Source organism: Coenobita brevimanus, chromosome 1 (assembly GCF_032717465.1).
Source record: "Coenobita brevimanus isolate Jiangsu-jjx chromosome 1, ASM3271746v2, whole genome shotgun sequence".
In the NCBI taxonomy this organism is placed as follows: Eukaryota; Metazoa; Arthropoda; class Malacostraca; order Decapoda; family Coenobitidae; genus Coenobita; species Coenobita brevimanus.
In genome coordinates, this window is record NC_136954.1 from 43,565,470 (window position 1) to 43,591,904 (window position 26,435).

At 42.7% G+C, this 26,435-nt stretch overlaps 1 protein-coding gene across 1 annotated transcript in view; it reads right to left on the bottom strand.

Moving 5' to 3' along the window:
• The window catches only part of LOC145395582 (glutamate receptor 1-like), a 171,711-nt gene that overhangs the window by 13,553 nt on the left and 131,723 nt on the right, over nucleotides 1–26,435 (bottom strand). Inside the window, exons 10-12 of the mRNA XM_080269172.1 lie at nucleotides 8,834–8,944; nucleotides 8,317–8,452; nucleotides 5,857–5,951 (exon numbers count right to left, since the gene is read on the bottom strand). Of these exons, the coding sequence (XP_080125298.1) occupies nucleotides 5,857–5,951; nucleotides 8,317–8,452; nucleotides 8,834–8,944 (342 nt within the window). The remainder of the gene's footprint in view (nucleotides 1–5,856; nucleotides 5,952–8,316; nucleotides 8,453–8,833; nucleotides 8,945–26,435) is intronic.

Consider the following 26,435-nt stretch of genomic DNA (forward strand, 5'->3'; position numbering starts at 1 on the left):
TTCCTGTGAGAGTGGGGCTGCAACAAGGATGTGTGATGTCGCCTTGTTTGTTTATTATTTATATGGATGGTGTTGCAAGGGAGGTGAATGCAAGAGTTTTAGGTGGAGGTCTGAGTCTGGTGAATGATGATGGTGGAGAGCGGAATCTGAAGCAGCTGCTGTTTGCAGATGATACTGCACTGGTGGCTGATTCAGAAAAGAGATTGAGACAGTTGGTAGAGGAGTTTGGAAAGGTGTGTGATAGGAGGAATTTGAAAGTAAATGAGAATAAGAGTAAAGTGATGAAGTGTACGAGGTTGGTATATGGTAGGAGGATGAATATAGTTCTGAATGGTGAGTTGCTTGAGGAGGAAGAGTGTTTTAAATATTTAGGGTCACATGTTGCTGTGGATGGAAGAATAGATGCAGAAGTGAAGTTTAGAATGAATGAAGTAGGTAAGGTGCTGGGAGGAATGAAAAAAGTGTTTAGATGTCGTTCGCTTAGAATGGATGTAAAGAGAAGGCTGTATGAGGGTGTTGTGGAACCGACTGCGTTATATGGGGCTGAAACATGGAATATGGGTGTAGCAGAAAGGAAAAGTTTGAATGTAATGGAGATGAGGTGTCTGAGGAGTATGCGTGGAGTGACGCGTATGGATCGAGTGCAAAATGATGAAGTGCGAAGGAGAACTGGAGTTGTTCGGGAGATGGCTGGTAGAGTTGAGCAGAGGGTGTTGCGATGGTTTGGGCATATGGAGAGAATGGATAATGAGCGATTGGTGAAAAAGATAACTAGATCTGATGTAAGAGGTGTAAGGCTGAGAGGGAGACCACGAATAGGATGGATGGACAGTGTGAAGAAAGCGCTGGATGCGAGAGGGATGTCTGTTGAGCAAGGAAGAGTGGCTGTGCGTGACAGAAATAAATGGAGAAAAATTGTGAATTAATAAATGATGACGCAACCCTGAGGGGATATTCTCCGCATTTGGTCTGATCAGCTAGTCAGGTCAGTTGCGGGTAAGGGGATGGGTCTATTATGATGTGGCAGGGGTAAACCAGCTCTGCTGTCGGGCCCTGCTGCGGATGTCACTGATTGCACTGCGCAGTTGACCCTTGTGCGGTGTGGTGCAGTGAGAATCTGTCCCTTCTCCCCTTTGGGGCTAAGATACGATTGAATGTGTTTGAATGGATGAGTAAATGGGGAGTGTGTCGTCCTGTCTCGGCTACCTCCCTTTCCTTGGGGGATGCATACTAGGTATATAGATAAGTAGATTATTATTATTATTATTACTGTTATTATTTTAATTACTGATCTTCCTTTTCCTTTTCTTCCCCCTGTTATCTTTCCTCTGTCCCCTCTTGTTATCGTTATTACCCTTCACTTCTTTTCCTCCTTCCTCTCCGTTTTTTTTTTTTTCTGTTCGTATTCACCTTTCCTCTGCTCGTTTCCCCCTCCCTTTTGCTCCTCTTCCACTCTTACATTCTTCTTCGTCCAACGCCTTCACTTCCTCACCTCCTCCTCTTTCTCTACATCTCTCTGTTCCTTCTCCACCTACTCTCCTCCTCCTCTTCCTCCTCCTTTTATTCCTTCTTTTGTCATGTTACACTACCTCTTCCCACTTTCCCATCTTCCTCCTCTCGTCCCCTTTCTTCTCAGTCTCCTACTTCCATTTGAGGGTTATTTCACAGCAGTATCTGACACTGACCGGTGCATATTTTCTTCCTTTAGTGCATTAGGAGTCCACAGATGAAAGATATGTCTTGCCGTAAATTAAGCTCATTCACACAAGTTTCGACTTGAAAGAGTTTACTTAATCATACCGTGGAGAAAAGAGGAAAAAAATTCACGGTAAAACAGCGCACAGAATATAACCTTAAACCAATATAAGGTACCGCTACGGACACCAGTCTGTTGACTCGCCCATGATAACAGGTAGACACCGAGTAATGACTCTCGAAACCTAGTAACGGGATCCCAAGACCTTAACAAATTCCTCTGAACACAATGTTCTAGGTGAAGTACTGTATTCTCTATGATGTGGAACGATATTCCTGGCTGCAGCTATGCATTGTAATACTAAAGTTAACAGACTAAATGATATTTAAACATAAACTTCAGTGGCTTTCTGTTATCTTGTTTTTGTTTTTTCTTGGATAGAACCATTTGTGGGCTCCTGGCCTTTGGCTCCTTCTTCCTTGCATTAAAAAAATCGTAAATTATAAACGTGACAGTTGAGGTAATCAAGATAAATGACTAATAAAAACCAATGATTCCACTTTAGCTGTATATCACCTGAGTGGGTAGTAACGTAACTGCCTCCATCCCCAAAGGAACTAACAGCCAGAATCGAGCTCTTACCACTGAACGCACATTATTACATTACAACAGAACAGCGTTTCTTAACCTTTTCCGACCTCAACACCCCCTCTGTAATAAGGTCTCAGTCCAGCACCCCTCTACATCTGGTTACTGGGACTGCAGTTGCTACACTACTGCAGGGTTAAAGTGAAGTGAAGTACTGCCTAACAGTTTACTTTATGGTCTCAAAAAAAAAAAAAAAAAAAAAAAAGGAACCCAATACTAAGAAAATACAGTAAGAAAAAAAAAAATGAAGCATTAACCAGCACTCCCTAAAATTGATTTCAGCACCCCAGGTTAAGAAACGCTGCAATAGAATATATAACCCCCGGTACTTTAACACATGCCCCCACGCATCTATCCAGTTATTGAAATATAAATTATATAATGTAGCAACTGGGGCTACACAATAGGAAAATTACAATTAACTACCAAGTTAGTATAACGAACACCCTAACAGTTCACGACAGTATAAATAATATTGTCTAGTACACAGAACGTAAATAAATTATCATTAATACAGTGATAAAGACATTTTAAGTCATCAGATTTGGGGGCCTCTCATCAAACCTTGTGAGATGGACCCAGGATAACATCTATCTATTTATCTATTCAAACATCAGTATTCATTTATATCCACTCATCCAATGTCACTTCTATCTGACCTTGCATCGTGTGTGTGTGTGTGTGTGTGTGTGTGTGTGTGTGTGTGTGTGTGTGTGTGTGTGTGTGTGTGTGTGTGTGTGTGTGTGTGTGTGTGTGTGTGTGTGTGTGTGTGTGTGTGTGTGTGTGTGTGAGAGAGAGAGAGAGAGACTAATTTGACTGACGTTTGGTCTTTCTTTTCAAAGGGGATTATTCGGGTTGCATATTTTATTTCATTCATTCGTTCATCATCTAATCCTGTGTTGCCCCATGAGGAACAGAGAAGCCCGGGTCTAGGCATGTTGGTCCTGACATTTAAGGTGAGTGACCGGCCTCACTCATCCCTGAGTGGCATTACGTGAACAATAAACCTCAAACATCCCTTGGATATAAACCTGCATAGGCTCAATCTGATTGGAGCGCCTTAATTACCCACTAACCACCAGGTGCTATCATTTGGTTATGTGGTTACCATACAGCATAGTAAATGACTTCCTGGTATACAGGAAACCATTTGGCTTGTTACTTAGTGTAGAGGCACCCGTAGAGCAGCACTACATCGAGTGAGTGGATGGTGAGCGCCCCCACCATATATAAAATAAAGGCTCTTTCTTTTTTTATCTCATTCACAAGCATGTCAGGAATCCAACATGGCAAGAATAATTTTGGTCTATCTATCTATCTATTGCCAGACGCCTCAATCCCGTTCGAGGTGGCCACAAACAAATCGCCTCCACGTCGCCCTGTCCCCCGCCATTTCACTGCCCTGCTCCCAACTGACCCCCCTCCCTCATATACCTCTCCACCCCATCCCTCCATCTCATCCTCGGCCTCCCCCTCCCTCTCCCCCCCTCCACCTCACTCACATACATTCTCTTCGTCAGTCTTTCACTCTCCATCCTATCCACATGGCCAAACCACTTCAGTGTATTCCTCCTAACGCTTCCTATCACATCCACATTCACACAACAATGCTCCTTTATATCCTCATTTGTCAGCCTATCTCTCCATGTGAACTCATTTCCACTGCTCTCACTCTTGACTTGTGTCCTTCCAACAACGTCCAAGCTTCACTTCCATACGTTAGAGCTGGTATCACAATACTGTCATGTAGTAACTTTTTCACTTCCATGCTCACTTCCCTGTTTCTTATCACTGCTTTCAAGGAACCAGCAACCTTTCTTCCTGCTGTACCCTTTCAAGCACTTCACCCTCCAAACCTCCATCCTTACTCATCACACTACCCAGTACTTAAACATACTCACATTTTCCAATTCCTCACCATCCAACTTCGCTGTACGTTCACTGACTTCACCTCTCTCAAAGACCATCACTTTACTCTTCCTTACATTCACCTTTAGATTCCGTTTCATACACACTTTCCCAAACTCATCCACCAAGCCTTGCAGCTCCCCTTCGTCTTCACTCAACAACACAGAATCATCTGCAAACAACAGTACAGGGAGTTTCCAAACACTACCCTCTCTCACCAGGGCCACTCCAACATCCACTACCCTACCTTGTACCTCTTTTATTACCCCATCCATGTACAGACTGAACAACCATGAAGACATGACACATCCCTGTTTCAACCCAACTTTCAAAGAGAAAAATTCACTCAGTTCACCATCCACACGCACTGCAGCCTTAGCACCATCAAACATACTCTTCACAGCATTCAGCAACTTCCCACCTACTCCATATAATCTTAATACTTTCCACAATCCTTGTCTATCCACCCTGTCATATGCTTTCTCCAAATCCATGAAAGCCACATACAACTTCTTTCCCTTCTCTAGAAACTTTTCCACTAAAGATCCAAGAATGAATATCTGATCTACACAACCTCTTCCCTTCCTAAAGCCTCCCTGTTCTTCTCCAATTAATTCCTCTTTTCTTTATCTGACTCTGTCAGTAAGTATCCTACCATACACTTTTCCTATTATATTAAGAAGACAAATGCCCCTATGATTACCACACACTTCTTTTTCCCCTTTTCCTTTGTACAAGGGAATAATTATACCTGACTTCCAATCCTCCAGGACTCTACCTTCCTCCCAGGCCAATCTGCACATCGTCCACATCCATTCTACTATTATCTCTCCCCCATGCTTCAGCATTTCACCACACACTCCATCAATTCCTGGGGCTTTCCCCAATTTGACTTTCTTCATTTCTTCCACAACTTCTATCCTACTGATTTCTTCCTGACTTCTCACGTCCCTTCTTCTTCCAGCCATTCCCCAGCCACTTGTACTCGCATTACTTCCATCCTCTATGTTCAACAATTCCTTAAAGTGTTCTCTCCATCTGCTCACTTTTTCTCCCTTCTCCACTAGTAATCTACCATTTTTATCTTTCACTCCCCTGCTAACTTCACTTCCACCCTGTCTTACTCTCTTCACCTCTTTCCAGAACATTTTCTTACAGTCCCTCCACTTTACACTTAAATTTCTTCCAAATTCCTCATCCACTCTCTTCTTACTCTCTCTTATTAATCTTTTCACCTCTCTCTTTCTTTCTACATACAACTCTCTCTTCCGCCTCTCAACTTCTTCCTTGCCAGGTTATAATTATACACTGTAACCTAGGTGAGGGGGATTTCTCTCTCTCTCTCTCTCTCTCTCTCTCTCTCTCTCTGTCTCCCAGACGGTTTTTATTTAAAGTTTAGGAGACCTCTTGTAATGTAAGGTTAAATGACGGCAATATAGTACCACTAGTTCTATAACTTTCTCCAAAGCTGAATAGGGCCTCAACTTAGTTTGAAGATGTGAGACGAAACTTAAACTTACATCATGTGAGATAATTATTTAAAAGAAAATGAAGAAGAGAAAACCAATGGAGGGTAACTGAAGTAAAATTAAGGCTACACTGACCTGTCTCACCAGCTCCCCCACCATGCCGTCCCAGTCACCGTACTGGCCATCGTTCTGGCCACCGTACTTGTTGTCCTTCACAAGTTGCAATGTGTCTGGAAAAAAAATCCCGTAAGTAAATAGGTTAACAGATAAACAGGCTAGCATTAACAAGAGAATATGATTATGAGATATATAAATTACTGGGCACCACAGGTGTTCAAAGTTAATATCTAGGGGAAATTAAAAAAAAAAAAAAAAAAAAAAAAACTGTGGGTAAGTACATTAACAAGAGGAAATCGATAAGGACACAATATGTGATCTACAGAAAATACAATAACCTTCACACGCTGCAATGTGTCTTGTGGGACACAGACGAGTGAGTAACAGATTAATGGGAAAGAGGGCACCAAGTATACAATAACATAACTATGCAACAGAGACAAAACCCTACAAGCAAGGAAGAAGATGCCATTATTAAACAAGATCACTCAAAGAGCCCGTACCTCCACTGAGGCAGCACCATTGCCCTTACATGTGTTAGACTTTTTTTTTTAACTTTTTTTTTTTAAACAAATTTATTCACGTCCTTCTGATATTCCTGTCATTATACGAAACAAAATAGTCAGAGGTTACAATAAACTAAGAGGGCAATCACTGTTGTGAAAGAAATTCCTAAAGCGCCATAAATATATCCTGCATCTCCAATACGAAAACGAAAGTAACTGCCACTAAAGACAAAGAAATTTATGTCACCTAAAATAACACTTTCACAATCTATAAACGCTTTCACTTATTCTGGACAATCACAGGACGATTCTATTCGGCTTAGAGAAATTTTGCCCGTCAAAAAATTGATACCTCACGATTAACCTTGTGTGGTAGGTTGTGCCAACCATCATCCACTCACTTGACGTAGTGCTCCCTACTTATCCATCACCTGCTTCATTCTTCTTGTGTTTGCCCTCCTCTCTTCCTATTACTCCCACCTTTTTCTCCCATCTTTCCTGTCGATTTTTCTTTTTCAGGTGTCTTTACATTGAATGACAGGCATCATGGTTTCCTGTAAGCCAGGAAACCTTGTACAACGCTAGGTGGTAGCCATATTATCAATTGTTATGTGTTCCCTACGTGTCAACAAGTTGACTGGCGTAGGGTTAGTGTCCCTCCCCTTAAAAAGACAAATGGCCAACCTTTACGGGATTATGGCGTCTAGGTGGTTATAGATAGATACATGGGCAATTAACCTTTACACAGGTAGAAACTTCCTCAACTGAACAAAATACTACGGAATTTTCATGAATATAATAACAAAATGCGTCCAAGTCATCGACAATATTAAAACACACGTTAACTCTTTACCTCTGACATCTCCATTTAAGTACTTAAAAACCGAGTATTTTTGTTGCATATTATTTTTTCTTTTGTTCCCCTCTCACTTTCCCCCCCCAACTCCTTTCCCCCCCCCCCTTGCCTACACACCCAGTGACCGCCTCAACACTCCGGGGGTATAATAACTGTTGAGGGCCAAACAGCTACGACACCTATCAGAGGGCAGCCAGGGTGGGTGTATAAGAGGGGCATTCTGAAAATTCCCTGTCAAGTGGAACCGGTTTTACGTTGAAACGGCCCCAGCAACTGAACCGCGTCACGTAGCCAACAAGAACTCCGCCCCCCCAACTCCGACATAGCCTACCATGCAAACATTCCCTACGACTGTAAAACTGCATAAATATCAATCTCCAACAAAACAATCCGAAAATACACAAGTACCTTAGAAGTTGTAAACCTACGAAACTGTTTAGTTTACCTCTAATATGGTAACCTCATTACATAAGGCCAAAAACCTTAAACTGATTACTTTCGTCAGATGGAAGCCAGAAAATACCATGTGCTCTCAGAAATTAAAAAAAAAGAATCAGAAATAACATCTTCACCTCAAACACCAAAAAATGTAGTATTATAAACAGATTTCATACCTGCTTACACAAATACCTCATGAAATAAACTGATCAAGACGCAAACCACTCAAATTTATTCCTTACCCCTAAAAATACATTGAAAAATCAAATATCTATCTATCTATTGCCAGACGCTTTTAATCCCGTAAGGGGTGGCCACAAAAAAATCGCCTCCATGTCGCCCCGTCCCCCGCCATTTCACTACTCTGCTTCCAGTGCACACCCCCCTCTCTCATTTACCTCTCCACTCCATCCCTCCATCTCAATCCTTGGCCTCCCCCTCCCTATCCACCCTCCACCTCACTCACATACACCCTCCTCGTCAGTCTCTCGCTCTCCATCCTCTCGATATGGCCAAAAATCAAATACAATTAATTCTGAGGAAAGAGGTCAAGAGGTCTTCAGGTTAGCCCTTGTAGGGATGATTCCCAGAAATTTACCTAAGATACCCCAGAAATACTACGTTACCCTCTAACACCTCCTCATTTTCCAGCACAAGCCCCCAAACTCATATACTCACAGTTAATTCCGAGGAAGGATGCCAAGAGGTCAGCGAGGTCTTTAGCGTATCCCTCGTAACGATCATTGCCAGTGTAGTTACCGTCCTTCCTTAGCATCAAGAATGGCTTCTCCTGTGATGACAGAAATCGGGGCCGCTATATTATCCCAAGGAACATGGGATCACACTAATTTTTCAACTAATATATATAAAATTCCTCTTTCTGAGAGAGAGAGGGAGAGAGAGAGAGAGAGAGAGAGAGAGAGAGAGAGAGAGAGAGAGAGAGAGATGAAAAGGCAGCACCAGGTAACAAAGACCATATGGCACTAAGTCGCATCACAGAGTGAAAATATTTAAAAGGAGGAAACTAAGGGAAAATGGAAGATAAAATTAAATGTCATACAAAATCCCTAAATGAGTTAAAAAGGACATTAAACGGGTAATTGAAAAAAACCGAGACTCACTTAAAATATCGCTTAAATCTGGAGGTCGGCAGAGAGAGAGAGAGAGAGAGAGAGAGAGAGAGAGATACACGCACCAATATGGATGTAACGATGTAAGATCTGTCAGCCATCACCCGGTCAGTCATGTGGCTCGTGTACTTGACCGCCACTGTTTCCAGCCCTTGGGTGTCGCTCCACGTCCCGATCTGAAAGAGAAAGAAAATATGAGAATAAATGAATGAATGAACTATATACCGCCAGGAAACAAAAGCCATGTGACATTAAGGTAGAAAATTATAACAGCAGAGAGGAAACTGGTAATTTTAAAGGTTAACTACGTGTATATACGACAAACGAAGAACATGAGTAATTAAGAACTGGATAGGATATTAATGTGACTGTGTAATGGTATAAGACGTGTAATAGATAAAGAGGGAGATTAAAACACACACACACACACACACACACACACACACACACACACACACACACAGCCATTTGTCCGGGTCGCTCCTCAGGTGGATGATAAGTGCTCTTGTTGCTTCCGCAGACGATTTTATTCAGCTTAATACAGACTCTTCGAACTTAATGGATTCTATCGTATAAACCCTTCACGAACCCCTTCCTTCCTCGAGGCCCGTCCTTGGCTGGAGAATATTGTCTTTCCGTCTCTCAACGTAAGTAATGTCTGTGTGGAAGAAGCACCTTGACCTCTGTGTAACTCTGCCGCCTCCTCCTCCAGTCCTTCTCTCCATCCATCCCTGTCTCTATCCTTCTCCTTCTTATCCTAATCTTTAGTCCTCTCAAACAACTCTCTTCCACTCCTCTCAACCTTCACATGCGTTCGTCCAACAAGGATGCGTGAACTGCGGACAAGTGATTATCCAGGCGTAATAAGCAAAATAAATCACTAAGATACAGGTGCTTGAGAGCCACCTAAGCTGACGAGAATACCACCTTACGGGTTGCAATGTGGGTAGCCGAGGAGGCTTCGTTGCATCTCCTCCTCAACGATTTATTTTGCATATTACGACTCAACATTTGCCTGTATGCTTTTTACATCGCTAACATATCGACATAGTTTGTATCAACAAAAAAAAGGAGAATATCGAGGCGTAGTGTGCAGCATAAGTCGCTAAAAAAGAAGTGCCAGGAAGTGACCGTGACCACTTAAAATACAGCCTTAGACCTCCTGACTGACATGTTTCTAAGAGGTGAATAAAATCGCCTGTATTACGCTTGAAGAAACCAATTACTTTGTTACTTGGAGAAAATGTTATTCGTGACAGATTTTAACAGTTTTGATGAACTACTTTTCTCTCGTGTACAGCTGACCTACTTAGTCCCGTGACGATACTATTTATTTCAAGCTACATCAGTACAAATTTATACAACTTTGGACGGAGATGTAGGAGTCAAAGGGTTAACTAAGGCTGTCTAAATCCTCAAGTAAAAAGTCTCACCTATACTGAATAAAATAATTTAGTTAGAAAAGATAAAATAAAAAAGGTCACGGGAATGAAGGTGGCACGTAAACCACCTGTCGCAGTGGGAAATATAATGCAAAGTAGTGAATGACAGGGAAAGGGATGACGCCGTGACTTTTATCTTGTCATATCACTGGGCTGAATTTCCTTGCACGTCTTCCTTAGCGATTTATTTTTGGACATGGCTGGTTAATGCCCTTTTGTACGTTATTTATGCAGAGTATGGTGATATTAAATGTTTTATGTAACACGACATGGTCAGTAATGTGTAACAAACAAAAAAAGTTGCTTAGAAAAAGGTGTTAGGGAGCTTCCTTAGCCGACAAGAATACGGACTTAAGTGGCTTTGGCTAGTTCGTGACACCTCTCCTTAGCTACTTATTCTGCCCATTAAAAAAAAAAAAAAAAAAAAATAATATCCTCCTGACTGTTACTGATGCCAACTATGTCGATATAAAAACGATGTATGTGGCGTACAAAAATAAATCGCTAAGGAAGAGGAGCTACGAAGCCTCCTGTGCTACCCAGAATACAGACCTAAGTCCATAATAGCATAAAGTGAAGAGGGTGGCCGGAGTTGGTGAATGGGAGAATTATACAGACGGTTGTGTTGGCGGAGAGAGACACAGACCCGTTGACAAGACCCGGGTTCATGTTGGTGCTGGGACAAGACATGATGCTGGGGGTCTGTATTCAGCTGGCATCTTAACTCTCAGGCTCCTGTGACTCACTGCTAGCTCAATAAAGACGTCTGGCATTTACTGAAATAATAATGGTTGTCCCGAGCATGCGAGAGTGAAGAGTGGGAGGACTCCATAACATACTGCTATTTCCACACATCTCTCTCACTAGCCTATATCTATCTATTTTTCTCTCTATCAATTGATCAGTCTACCTGTCTATCTATTTATCTATCTACCAATTTATCCATCTACCTGTCTATCTATCTATCTATCTATATATCTACCACTTTAATCATCTACCAGTCTATCAATCTATCTGACGAGGGTTAACTAATTTGGAGGACACTGAGGACTCCATAACATTTTACTGAGTATTGTCAAAGACTCTCTCTCTCTCTCTCTCTCTCTCTCTCTACTGTATATCCACATCTATTTAAAGAGTAAACTAATTTGCAGGGCAGACACGACTTCATAACATTTTACTATTTTCACAGATCTCTATTTCTCTATCTCTCTATCTAAACATACACACATTAGACGTCTGTCCTATGTTGAATAGTGTCGGCTGGTGGCAAGGAAAGCAAAAACACATCACTGTACAAAAAGATATAATCGGAATTTCTCATAAATCCTTTGCTAAATCCATCTAAATACCGGTACAATAAGTCGCCTGGTGGCAGCAAGAGTTAAATAAGGAAATACGGTATACGGTGTGGAAGGGGCTAAAAATGTCGCCAGGGATGGAAGGGAACGACTGATGCAATGACCACCTCGGCACGACATTATTCTGAGCACGACCACTGACGACACGCTACTAAATTCACGACGACAGCTGAGTGGGGAGGGGGGAGGTGGAGGCAGACAAGGGTGGGACGATGGAATGACTGTGATGGAGGAAGATGGACAGAAAGAGACGGAGGAGGAAGAGGAGGATAGAATGGCAGTGTAAACAGAAAACCCAAGAAAAAACAACATAACTCCGGTAAAACTTACAATTAACAGTGAACGAGTAATAATTTACAGCCTACATGAGCAAGAAAAATGGAAACCTTTGTGAGTCACACCCACCCCAAGTAGGCTATCCACCACGTCAGCACATCCCAGGGAGTGTTCTTTGTCTCTGCGCACAGTCAGGACACATCCCAAGCATCTCAGACACACACCAGACGTACAAGCACACCAGATAAGCTACCATTACCCACTCTATCCCCCATGAGAGAGAGAGAGAGAGAGAGAGAGAGAGAGAGTCATCCTTCAGGAAGGTAGTGTGACGCAGTGAGGAACAGTAAGGGACACACGTTGGATTTGGCAGTCCGTACTATTTAGGGTAGGAACTTATAAGAACATGAACATAAACTGTTGAAAAAAATGGCACTTTTATGGAAATAAGGAAAAACGTGAAATGCAGAATTAAATTATAAAAAGCAAAAAGGAAGAGTGAACGAAAAAAAAAATACAAAATGAAAAATTTTTCAACAAACAATTGGCGCACAAATAATAAAAAAATCATAAAACAAGGGAATAGGAAGTATGAAGACAGCAAAACAAATTACGAACAAAAAGAATTTAAAAACAGACACCACAAATAATGCGATGAATAAATAATTATGTAATAAAACTTAAAAAAACAAAAATTACATAACTGGTAAGAAACCTGAAAACAGTTAAAAAACTGAAGACAAAGACCCCATCAAATCACACACACACACACACACACACACACACACACACACAGTCATCCTCAAAGACAACACCGGTGAGTGAATCTAATAAAACCAAACACGAACTGAGACATACAGAGAAACTAGAACAATGAAAAACACCAAACATCAGAACGGAAAACTCAAGTCAGCCTACGAGTAAAGCCCGATGAATAATATTTGAGAACAGACGAAGCCACGATCAAACACAAAACTATGAAAATTACATAAAACGGTATTTTGGAAAGAACCAAAAACTGTCAGCCTGAACGTAATGCTCAGTGAATGACTGTGATAAGTATAAAATTATTCATGAATTACAGCACGAAAAGGTACGAAGAAAATGGAAAAAAAAAAAATAAGAATATTGAACCACTAAAAAAAAAAAAAGAAAAAAAAAAAAACTACCAGCTGAGGAGGCAGTAAAAGTCATCAAAACCAAAGTCAGTCTAAATCCTGTGAACGACAATGAAAAAATGAATATAAATATTCTAAAGAATATAATAAAGAAGTAATATAACACTAGGCATCGGGGAAATACAAGCAAGAAAATATAAAGAAAAGTCAACCAAAAACGAAAAAAAAAAAATAATATCAGCCTGAAGGTTAAGCCCTGTGAACGACAATAACAGAGTGAGTACCAGGGACGTGACGTGAAACTCTGGACCAAAAATACACACACACACACACACACACACAAAGAATAACACCCAACAAAAACATTCAAACATCAGAGTCAGGCAAGAGTTAAAGCGTGTTGTAGCTGTTTGTTATTGTTGCAACCACAGGCTCTTCTGAATATGAATTAGGCGAACTGCAGGCTGAATCTGCGCAGCTCGCCATCCTTCCAGCAGAGGACAGAGAAGGAGTTAAGGATCGTGTGTATATTTAGGCGGCGGAGCCGACTATATCGGTGCCACCACGAGCAGGCGTCCCTCACCAGCCTTGTGAGCGATAAAAATAGATTCTAAGTGACCAAAACAGAAGTATAAACTATCCAAAGAAAACTCCCAAGTAACACAGAAAATTACAATAAAAACGAAAAAAAAAAAAACGATAAAAAATACCAACAAAACCACAACATAAATGAGGAAAAATACAAGCATAACCACGATAAAAACGAAGAAAACGGAAATAAAATCCCGATTAAACGAAGAAAAGCGCAAAACCAAGAGTAAACGGAAAATAAAGAAAAAACGAAAAAAACGATGCTAAACAAAACCACGATTAAAACGAGGAAAAATACAACCAAAATAAAAACAAAGAAATAAAACCACGGTAAAAACGATGAAAAATAAAACCACGATAAAAACGAAGAAAAATAAAACCACGAAAAAAAGATGAAAAACAAACAAAACCACGATAAAAAAAGAAGAAAAAGCAACACCAACAAACTACAAAAACACGATAAACCGGAGAAAAAACAAACAAAACCGCGATAGAAACGGAGAAAAACAAATACGAGCAAAAATGATTCTGCTTCACGTAATTTCTCTATGAAGACCAATAATACATCCTAAGTGACCACGATGGAGCATAAACGACCGAACCTCCCGGAAAAAAGGATAAAAACCGATAACGTGGGTGATTAATAACACTTAAGATGGAGGGAGAGAGGGAGGCTGCGACGGAGAAAAGGAGGGAGGCTGAGGGGGAAAGGCAGGCAGAAGGGAAGGAGAGGAGGTTGGGATGGAAGGATTTAGGGAGGTTTGGAGGAAAGCTAGGATGGAGGGAGGGAGGAAGAGGGGAAAGCTAGGAGGGAGAGACGGAGGGAGGTTAACAGAGGTAGAAGGAAAGGAGATTGGAAGATAACAGAGCTGGAAGGAGTATAACAGAGCTGGAAGGAGAGGGGGAGGGAGGGTAACAGGGCTGGAGGGAGAGATGGAGGAAAGATAACAGGGCTGGAGGGGAAGAGAAAGGCTTGCAAGGAGAGAGGATGGATACCGATGAGGGAGAGGGGGATGCTGGCAGGGAAAGAAAAAAGAAAGGAAAATGAGAGAGGGACAGAGATGCTGAAAGGAATGGAGGAGGGAGATGTACGGGGTGGGAGGAAAGAAGGAAGGAAAGAAAGGGGAAGGCTGGCAAAGGAAGGAAAAGAAAGGGAGGAGAAAGAAAGAGGGATGGAAGGTGCAAGGGATGGAATGAGGCTGGGTGGGTGGGAGATGGGAGGAGAGGAGGTAAGACTAGTAGGCGTAGACTGAGAGAAGAGAGGAAGAGGGAAGAGAGGAACGGAGAGGAAGGTGGAAGACAAGTTAGAGGAGAGGGAAAGAAGGCTGGAGTAGAGGGAGGAAAGGCTGGAGGAGGAGGGATGACTGTGAGAGAGGGAGGAGAAGAGAAGGACGGAAGGTAGGAGGAAATGGGAAAGAGAAAATGATTGTCAACAGTGGAGAGTAGTAGGGTGGATGGATGAGTGATGTGGATGGGGAGTGGCTGGGTACTGTGAATGGGGAATGGGTAGATGGATGAGTATTGTGAGTGGGGAATGGGTAGGTGGATAAGTATTGTGAATGGCGGAGCTTTTGGGTGGATAAGGAGTGGGTATGTGGATGGGTGGACGAATGGAATCGATGAAAAGAGTGTCTGTGGATGGGTGGTGTGGATGGGAGCTGGGTAGATGGATGGGTGAAATGGATGGGGAAGGGGTGGATGGAGAGATGGGGAGTGGGTGGATGGATGGACTGAAGGTGTTACTGTGCCAAACACAGAAATATAGCAGTAAATAGGAGATGCTCCAAGACCGAGGAGAATACAGGCTTGGGCTTTGGATGTGAATTAGTGGAACGGAGAGCTCTGAGGCTGACTGGCATGGATTTAATACGGAGGCAATGGTAATCAGTGGACAGGAGAGCTCTGATGTTGGTTGGCAGGGACCTCAAAGGTAGGCTGAGGTGAAATAGTTAAAGAGTCTAAAGATAAATAAGTAAGTGGCTTTTGGAAATAGACAGGTGGGTAGGTGAGTGATTTCTGAATGTGCTGTGTGTGAGTGAATTTTGAAGTTTGTTGGCAGCGTTTAACACCTTCAATCCGCACCATATTTTTTCGCATTAATCCTATAACCAGTTCGTTTTGCTAAGAAGAGCTTATCAAACTGATGTAGTTAAATTACAGCCTTCATAAACCCCAAATCTACTAAACATCCTTTCTAAGCTTAATGAAATTGCCTAAAGGTAGGAAATTATAACAAGAGAACACATTACTGGATTATAAGGGGGACAGGTGAATGTGTGTGAGTGAATGTGAACGTGTATGAGTGAATGAGCTTTAGAGATGAATACTGAGATGGTCTCTATCGATGGGTAAGCGTGTGGGTGAGCTTTGGAAAGAGTGAATGGATGATTTGTGGTTCTGGGCAGTAAGCATCTTAAAATACGTGGATGTGTCAAATTATAATAGCCAGTTTGCTTTCATCTGACAGAACTGAGTCACTCTCATATCTCACATATTAAATTGCGGTGCCTTGAAATTAGCGACTCTTAGTTATGAGGTAGGAATGAGTCTCCTTGATAACTAGTCAAATTTATACTCCAATTCAACTTCACCTAATAATCAACTGACCTGAGAGGGGTTATGGATATTGGTCAGGTATTTAAAAAAAAAAAAAAAAAAAAAAAAAAACAAGGACTGAGTCTATATGTGGGCTCTGGAGGTTGTTACGGGGGGGGGAGGGGTATGAGGGAGGGCGGCTTGGGAGGGGATCAGCGGTGTCCTTGGTGTGTCGTGGGTGTGAATAACGATGCCTAAGGAGTCAATACAGCGCCACTGCTCAATACTGTGGCTTGGGGACCAGCTGGGGGTAAAGCAGTGTACACTATAAGGATTCCAAATATGTAGGGTAAGGCCAGGTAAAATGAAAATTGAGGGAGCAGTTCGTGGACACAGACAGATAGACAGAAAGTGCCCTTTATTTTGTAGATAATGTAGTGTTGCAGCACACACACACACACACACACACACACACACACACACACACACACACACACACACACACACACACACACACACACACACACACACACACACACACAGGGAAAGTATCCAGGAGGGTAATGTCCGAGCTCTCTATTCAACAGCCTCCAACATGTCTGCCACCATTCACCCCTTCTTTTGTACTTTTATCACCATCTCCACCATCATCTCCAGCAATTCCACCACCACCACCAAGAACACCATCACCATTTGCTAGTTAATCATGACTATCAACTCCCTAACCATTAACATTACCACTTATGCTTCCTCCATTAATAACATTAACACTACCCCAATTCCTACCACCACTTCCACTACTACCATTACTACTAGTACTACTACCATTCCCATACTAACGCCCTGCACACCACTACCACCATCTATTACCACTGTCACCATCCTTATCACTACCACCATCTACCATCACGCAACACCACTACCATCATTACATCTACCACTACACCAAATATTTCCGATTCCCCCTCCACCACAACCGAGTTTCACACCATTACCCCTTTCCTTATCACCTTAACCATACCCACCAACCACAACCACCTTTACAGACAAAACCACTACCACCCTCCCCCCACCAACCTCTACCACCTTTCCTATCATCTGGCCACAACACGCCACAAATATTGCTATACTGTATTTCCACCACCACCACAATCCCCCCCCCCCCTTCCTCCCCCAGTGTTTCCAGCATGACGTATGATCCCAGTCTCTCTTCCGGGTCCCTATTTATATGCCGGAACCTACCGCCATGAATCATCCAAGCCCACACCAATCACCACACTCTCACACCACACCCACACCAATCACCACACACTCACGCCACACCCACACCAATCAACACACACTCACACCACACCCACACCAATCACCACACACTCACGCCACACCCACACCAATCACCACACACACACCATTCACTCAACACCATTTTACTCTGCACAGTGCCTTTTTATTTACCAATATTACACACACACACACACACACACACACACACACACAAAGGAAGTAGTAAAATGATGAAAAATATTCTAAAAACTATTTTGATATGCTAATTTTGGCCCACCACAGGCCATCACCAGGCAAATAATGTGTTGTTTAATGTCAGCATGTCACTTATCATAAATATTTAATATAAAATAATTAAAGCAACGAATAAAGGAAATATAATGAAATCTAACAACTCCTCCTCCAACTCAAAACAAAGCCTCCTCCCAGTTACAAACCTAAATGATAAATGCCACGAACCCTCCAGTCGAGACCCAAGTGACTTACTCAAACCCCCTAAATGAAGCTACAAACCCATATCCACCTACACAATCCAACAAATAATCCTGAAATCAGTGTAGCTAATAACACACAGTGGTACCTTTGTTGGCATATACAGGTGGATTTGGGTTTGTAGCTTCATATTCCTTTTGTATATTACAACGCAACATTCTTCTTTATGTTATATCGAATGCATATCGACTGAGCTTAGGTTACCACAGTAACTGAATTAAGAATTTTGAGGAGCAATGTGAAGAATAAATCGCTGTGAAAGAGGCAAACGAAGTCTACTTTTTTTTAATGCAAGGAAGAAAGAACCGCGCTACTTAAAATACGAGAATTCTGCCACGCAGGTCCATATTCTCGTCCGTTATGGAAGCTCCCTAACACCTCTTTCTTAGTAATATCAATTTGTATATTATCTGGGCTGAATATAATGGTATTGGAATGACTTGACTGACACAGAAGAGGATTTTTTTTTTTTTTTTTAACAAATGATGAACAGAGGAAGGAAACACAAAATAAATAAATGAGCAAAATAAATCGCTTAGAAAGAGGCGTTAGGGAGCTTCTTTACCGACGTGAATATGGGCCTAAATCTCAGGTGGAAAAAAAAAATGAAGGAAAAGAAACGTAGTGCCAAAAGGAATTTAGAAAGTGAACTGGAATGCATAAAGAGGAGAAAGAAGGGGAGAAGGGAGGGAATAAGGAGAGGAAAGGAAGAACTTACAGACAGGGGAAAGAGGGGAAAAGGGAAAAGAAGGGGAGGGAAAGAAAAAGGAAAATGGGAATAGGGAAAAGAAGGGGAGGGAAAGAAAAAGGAAAATGGGAAAAGGGAAGAGAAGGGGAGTGAAAGAAAAGGGAAGATAAACATAAGAAGGAAAGATGAACACAAAGTAGAGAGGAAAGGTAAGGTGAAAGGAAGTACTGAAAAGAAGGAGAGGAGGAAAGGCATGGGAAAGGAAGGGAAGAGATGGGGGAAGGAAATGAAAAGGATGAACATGAAGAGAGCGAGAGGAACAGGGAATACAAGGAGAAAAAAGAGAGAAGAAGGAACAAGGAATGAGAGGGAGGGATAGATAGGAATGGAAAAGCGGAACGGAAGGAAAAATTAGAATAGGAAGAATGAAAGGGGATAGAAGAAGAAAATACAAGCTTGGGATGTGGGAATAGGAAAGACGGAGGCAAGGGAAAGAAAAGGAAAGAGGAGAAGTATGGCTTCGGCTTTCCTGTCATTCTCTGACTAAATATATCTGTGATGTTTATTTATCCCCTAATTCTACTGACTATCAAAAATTCTTTGACTATCTTACCTCTACGATGGAACACATTCTATCCATTTCTCCTTTCTCTGAAATCTCCATTCTAGGAGATTTCAATGTTCACCACCACCTTTGGCTCTCCTCTCCTTTCACTGATCCACCTGGTGAACAAGCCTACACCTTTTCTATCCTGAATGACCTAGAGCAGCATGTACAACACCCTACCCGTATCCCTGATCGCCTTGGAGAGAGTTCCAATATACTTGACCTCTTCCTTACAACTAATCCTTCCGCTTACACTGCTAATCTTTTCTCTCCGTTGGGCTCCTCCGATCACAACCTTATCACCTTAACCTGTCCTATCACTCCAGTACGGCCTGCGGACCCTCCAAACAAACGTCGTCTGTGGCACTTTGGAGCTGCAGACTGGGAGGCCCTCAGGCAGTACTTCTTTGATTTTCCCTGGAATGATTATTGCTTCCGTGGCCGGGAGCCATCTGGGTGTGCCTTGCGCATTACAGAGGTTATTCTTTCGGGCATAGAAGCATACGTTCCTTTCTCATATCCTCTGACTAATGCACGAAAGCCTTGGTTTAATCATGCTTGTTCTAATGCTGTCCGCAACAAGGAGAGGGCCTATAAAAGATACCGGAGCCAACCCACCCCTGAATCACATCTTTTATACGTTTCTGCCCGGAATCGTGCTAAGTCTGTTCTTCGCTCTGCTAAAAATAATTTCATCCGTACTAAGTGCTCTCAACTCTCTAACTCGAATTCTTCCCGCTCCTTCTGGCATCTTGCCAAAAACCTTTCTAACAACTTTACCTCATCGTCCTTCCCTCCTCTCTTCTACTCTGATGGCTCTGTAGCTATTTCTCCTACTGATAAAACAGATCTCTTCGCTCAGACTTTCTCCTCCAATTCCACCTTAGATGATTCCGGTGCTGTTCCTCCATCACTTCCCCCCTCTGACTTACTCATGGCTGACATTAAAATTTCTTCAGCTGATGTATTTTCTGCTGTCACAGGCCTCAATACTAATAAGGCATATGGGCCTGATGGAGTCCCTCCTGTTGTTCTCAAGAACTGTGCTTCTGTGCTTACACCCTGCCTAGGCAAACTCTTTCGCCTTTGTCTGTCAACTTGTACCTTTCCTTCTTGCTGGAAGTTTGCTCTCATTCAGCCAGTCCCAAAGAAGGGTGACCATTCCCAACCCTCTAACTATCGTCCAATTGCTTTAACATCCTGTATCTCAAAAGTTTTCGAGTCTGTTCTTAATAGAAAAATTTTAAAGCATCTTTCCTATCACAACCTTCTTTCTGATCGTCAGTATGGGTTCCGTCAGGGACGCTCCACCGGCGATCTTCTCACCTACCTTTCAGACTCCTGGTCATCCTCCTTTCGGGACTTTGGCGAAAGCTTTGCCATTGCACTTGACATCTCTAAGGCTTTCAATCGAGTCTGGCATAAATCTTTAATTTCCAAACTGCCCTCTTACGGTTTCTATCCTCCTATCTGTGCCTTCATCTCTAGCTTCCTTTCTGGTCGTTCTATAGCCGCTGTTGTAGACGGCCATCGTTCTTCTCCTAGATCTATTAACAGTGGTGTTCCTCAGGGCTCTGTCCTATCACCAACTCTCTTCCTTTTATTCATCAATGACCTTCTAAGCTGTACATCTAACCCTATCCACTCATACGCTGATGACTCCACCCTTCACCTTTTCATTCAATTCCCGCAACGTCCATCTCAGCAGTTACTTCAACAAACAAGGGATGAGGCTATGGCAAACCTAATGTCTGACTTGGCTCATATCTCTAACTGGGGTAAAAATAATCTTGTTGTTTTTAATGCATCAAAGACTCAGTTTTTGCACCTATCAACCCGACAAAATCTTCCACAGGTATACCCATTAATGTTTGATAATATTCAGCTTAATCCTGCATCATCCTTGAACATGCTTGGGGTTTCATTTACTCGGGACTTGTCTTGGAAAGATCATATTACATCTCTTATAAAATCTGCTTCCAAGAGATTGGGTGTGCTAAGCCGACTCCGTTCCTTCTTTACCCCTGCACAATTGTTGACTCTATACAGGGGTTTTATCCACCCCTGTGTAGAGTACAACTCTCATGTGTGGGGAGGCTCTCCACATACAGCTCTTCTCAATAGGGTGGAGTCAAAGGCTTTTTGCCTCATTAACTCTCCTCCTCTTACTGACTCCCTTCAACCTTTGTCTCTTCGCCGCACTGTTGCATCTTTATCTCTTTTCTATCGCTACTTCAATGGTCACTGCTCCTCTGAACTGTCTGCATGCATTCCTCCACCTCTACGACGGGCGCGTAGCACCCGTCTAGCAGCAAACTCTCATCCCTTTTCTGTCCAACTCTCTAATGCAAGAGTTAACCATTACTCCCAGTCCTTCATTTATGCAACATGTCAACTCTGGAACTGTCTCCCTCTGTCTGTATTTCCTACTTCCTATGATCTCCAGTTTTTCAAACGCAGTGTGTCCAGGCATCTGGAAATGATCGGATCTTGAATTTGGCTCTCTCTTATATTTTGTCTTTCTCTTGGAAGGAATAGTTTTGCAGGCTCGTTGCCTTTGGTTCCTTGTTCCTCACATAAAAAAAAAAAAAAAAACAAGTGTGTAGAAGAAATATGAAAGGGAAAGGAGGGAAGAGAAAAATAAGAGAGGAAAACGGGAAGAAAGAGAGAGTGACAAAAAGGAGGAAAAAGAGGGAGGGAAGGGAGAGATGGAGGGAAACAGGAGAGGTGGAGGGTGGTGGAGGTGGGGGGTTAGCAAGTATGCAATCGTGTTAAGTGTCTACATGTGTGTGTATCGCGGAGGGGGCACGGGAGGGGGGGTGGAGACAAACATTGATTGGGAGGCAAATGAGAAGAGGAGAGAGAGAGAGAGAGGATGGAAGGAGTATGGTAATGAGCAAAAGATATTTGGAATGAGGAGAAATGTATGAAAAATGTTTGGCGATCAAGTATACAAGAAGAGGGAAGGGGAGAAGGAAATTACAGGAAGGAGTAAGGAAATATACAAACTGATTGGTACGGTAAGGAAAACTGTGTAAAAAAAATATATATAAGGAAAATGTATGAAAAATATATAAACAAGAAGTGGAATGCACTTGGTAAGGAATTACGGACGGAGGGGAAAATGTATGAAATATATATGACGGGCAGGAGGGAAGGAAGGCAGGAATGTATGAGAAAGGTTAATGACGTGTGTGAGATTCAACATGGAAGGGAGTGGGAAATATACTGGAGAACTTATGGAAGCAGAGAGAGAGAGAGAGAGAGAGAGAGAGAGAGCATGGACGGAGTATAGTTAATGTAGGAAAGATAATTGGAATGAGGAGAAATGTGAATAATGTATGGATATTAAACACATAAGAAGAGGGAAGGGGAGAAGGAAATTACAGGAAAGGGCAAGTAAATGTACGAATGATTATTAGGGTGAGGAAAACTATGAAAAATATAGGGAAAATGTATGGAAACTATATAAACAAGAAGTGGGATGCGTTTGGTAAGGTATTTGGGACGGAGGGGAAATGTATGAAATATATATATGACGGGCAGGAGGGAAGGAAGGCAGGAATGTATGAGAAAGGTTAATGACGTGTGTGAGATGCAACATGGAAGGGAGTGGGAAATATACTGGAGAACTTATGGAAGCAGAGAGAGAGAGAGAGAGAGAGAGAGAATGATGTTGTTGAATAATACTAAGAGTGTGAAGATTAATGGAGAGAGAAACGGAGAGAGAGGGGAGGAAGGTGGTAGACAGAGGGCGAAGGGAGGTCAGGGTGGAGGGAGGTAGGGTAAGAGAGAGGAGGCAGTACGAAAATGATGGAAGAGAGACAAAGTGGGAGGGAAGCCGTCCATCACTTAGCAGCAAACTTGATGTAGTGCTGCCTACTTCTTCCTTGGCCTTTATCATTCTTTTTCTGTGTTTGCCATCCTGTTTTCCTGTTCCTCCCAACCTTCCTGTTACGTTGCATTACTATTCTTTCTCCTTCAGGTGGCTCTACACTGAGTGACATTGGTTCTGTAACAAGGGAAATCAGTTACAATGCTGGGTGATTACCATACGAGTATAAACAAACTACGGGGTGATGTGCAGCCTCCTATGGTGCTCCTGTTAGCTGGATCGAGAGACGGAAGTGCGGCGTCCATCCAGAAACATATCCTCGACAATCTTCCTCGCGCCTTCCTGTGGTAAGGCGATGTCTGCCTCGCGGGAACATCAGTTCACTGCAGGCGACGGCCCTGCAATGGCGTTTGCTTGCCTGCGGTTGATGTGTCTGTTCGGCCAGACTGACAGGAGTTACTCAACAACACCAACATCACTTCAATTTTTGCATCATTCTCAACACCACCCTCAACCTCCACTTCCTTTCTCACTATCCTACCCCCCTCCCTCACACACACACACACACACACACACACACACACACACACACACACACACACACACACACACGCACACACACACACACACACACACAGACGCCTCCCTCTCTCCTCCATACTCTCTCACTTCACCATGATAAGAATGTATGATGCAGGTAAATTGAGCCAGACATATGAAGGCGCATTTATCACTACAAATACAGTGGTCTAAAATTTATGCTGATATCCGTAGCCGTAAAAATCTATGATATTAAGTGTGGGGATTTTTTAATCTATGTTTACAATACTCAGTGTACCTACCTACCTATCTAACCACTTACCTACTTAGCTAGCTACCTACAAACACAGCCACCCACCCACCAACACACACACACGAGAGAGAGAGAGAGAGAGAGAGAGAGAGAGAGAGGTCCCCAGACTTCCTGCCCTAAACGTTCTAGGGAAGTATGTCGGAATCGCAGTGGTTATGGAGCATAAAGTAGTAATTTACTTTGCGGTATCCACAATGGGAGAAACAGCCTCATTCCACACCCACTATGCTGCCCTTCTTCTCGCACATACCCAGTTGCCTTCCTGACACTGCCATTTTTACTTCCTTTTATAATTCTCTCACTTATTTTCGTATCCTTCTTTCCTTCGTCCATTCTTCACTCGCTATTACCCTATCCTTTTTCCATCTACAACTTTTCCCATTCCCCATTTTCCTTCCGTCTGACGTTTTTTCCTGTACTCTTGTTCCCCATCCCCACCCCATTTTTTCCCCACCCATTGCCATATCCTTCGTGCATTTTTTCACTGTCTTTCTTCACTATTATTATGTCCTTTATTGATCTCCATTCAGTCACTCGTAAACAAGGCTTCACTAGGAACTCGACTGACGGTATCTTGTGTTGTAGGGATGGCTCAGTCTCCTGGTGTGGGCGTGGAAGGGGGAGTATTAAATAAGTGGTGCTGGTTACACACTGAAGACGTTGACAGCCGTCCCCACAGCGCACAAGAATCACCAGCGGAGTGAGCATGAGTGTTATATATGAACCAATCAACATTTTCCCATTTATCTATCTATCTATCTATCTATTGCCAGACGCCTCAGTCCCGTTTGGGGTGGCCACAAACAAATCGCCTCCAAGTCGCCCTGTCCCCCGCCATTTCACTGCCCTGCTCCCAACTCACACACCCCTTTCTCATATACCTCTCCACCCCATCCCTCCATCTCATCCTCGGCCTCCCCCTCCCTCTTCCCCCCTCCATCTCACTCACATACACTCTCTTCGTCAGTCTTTCACTCTCCATCCTTTCAACATGGCCAAACCACCTCAATGTGTTCCTCATAACGCTTCCTATCACATCCACATCCACACCACAACGCTCTTTTATATCCTCATTCGTCAGCCTGTCTCTCCATGTAACTCCACAGGCTCCTCTTAAATAACTCATTTCCACTGCTCTCACTCTTGACTTGTGTCCTTCCAACAACGTCCAAGCTTCACTTCCGTACGTTAGAGTTGGTATCACAATACTGTCATGTAGTAACTTTTTCACTTCCATCCTCACTTCCCTGTTTCTTATCACTGCTTTCATAGAACCAGCAACCTTTCTTCCCTGCTGTACCCTTTCAAGCACTTCACCCTCCAAACCTCCATCCTTACTCATCACACTACCCAAGTACTTAAACGTACTCACATTTTCCAATTCCTCACCATCCAACCTCGCTGTACATTCACTGACTTCACCTCTCTCAAAGACCATCACTTTACACTTCCCTACATTCACCTTTAGATTCCGTTTCTTACACACTCTCCCAAACTCATCCACCAAGCCTTGCAGCTCCCCTTCGTCTTCACTCAACAACACAGTATCATCTGCAAACAACAGTACAGGGAGTTTCCAAACACTATCCTCTCTCACCAGGGCCACTCCAACATCCACTACCCTACCTTGTACCTCTTTTATTACCCCCATCCATGTACAGATTGAACAACCATGGAGACATGACACATCCCTGTTTCAACCCAACTTTCAAAGAGAAAAATTCACTTAGTTCACCATCCACACGCACTGCAGCCTTCGCACCATCGTACATACTCTTCACAGCATTCAACAACTTCCCATCTACTCCATATATTCTTAACACTTTCCACAATCTTTGTCTATACACCCTGTCATATGCTTTCTCCAAATCCATGAAAGCCACATACAACTTCTTTCCCTTCTCTAGAAACTTTTCCACTAAAGATCAAAGAATGAATATCTGATCTACACAACCTCTTCCCTTCCTAAAGCCTCCCTGTTCTTCTAAAACTATATTTCTCTGTTCTTTCTCTAACTCTGTCAATAAATATCCTACCATACACTTTTCCTATTATACTAAGAAGACAAATGCCCCTATGATTACCACACACTTCTTTTTCCCCTTTTCCTTTGTACAAGGGAATAATTATACCTGACTTCCAATCCTCCGGGACTCTACCTTCCTGCCAGGCCAATCTGCACATCGTCCACATCCATTCTACTACTATCTCTCCCCCATGCTTCAGCATTTCACCACACACTCCATCAATTCCTGGGGCTTTCCCCGATTTAACTTTCTTCATTACTTCCACAACTTCTATCCTATTGATTTCTTCCTGTTTTCTCACCTCCCTCCTTCTCCCAGCCATTCCCCAGCCACTTATACTCGTATTACTTCCATCCTTTATGTTCAACAATTCCTTAAAGTGTTCTCTCCATCTGTTCACTTCTTCTCCCTTCTCCACTAGTAATCTACCATTTTTATCTTTCACTCCCCTGCTAACTTCACTTCCACCCTGTCTTACTCTTTTCACCTCTTTCCAGAACATTTTCTTACAGTCCCTCCACTTTACACTCAAATTCCTTCCAAATTCCTCGTCCACTC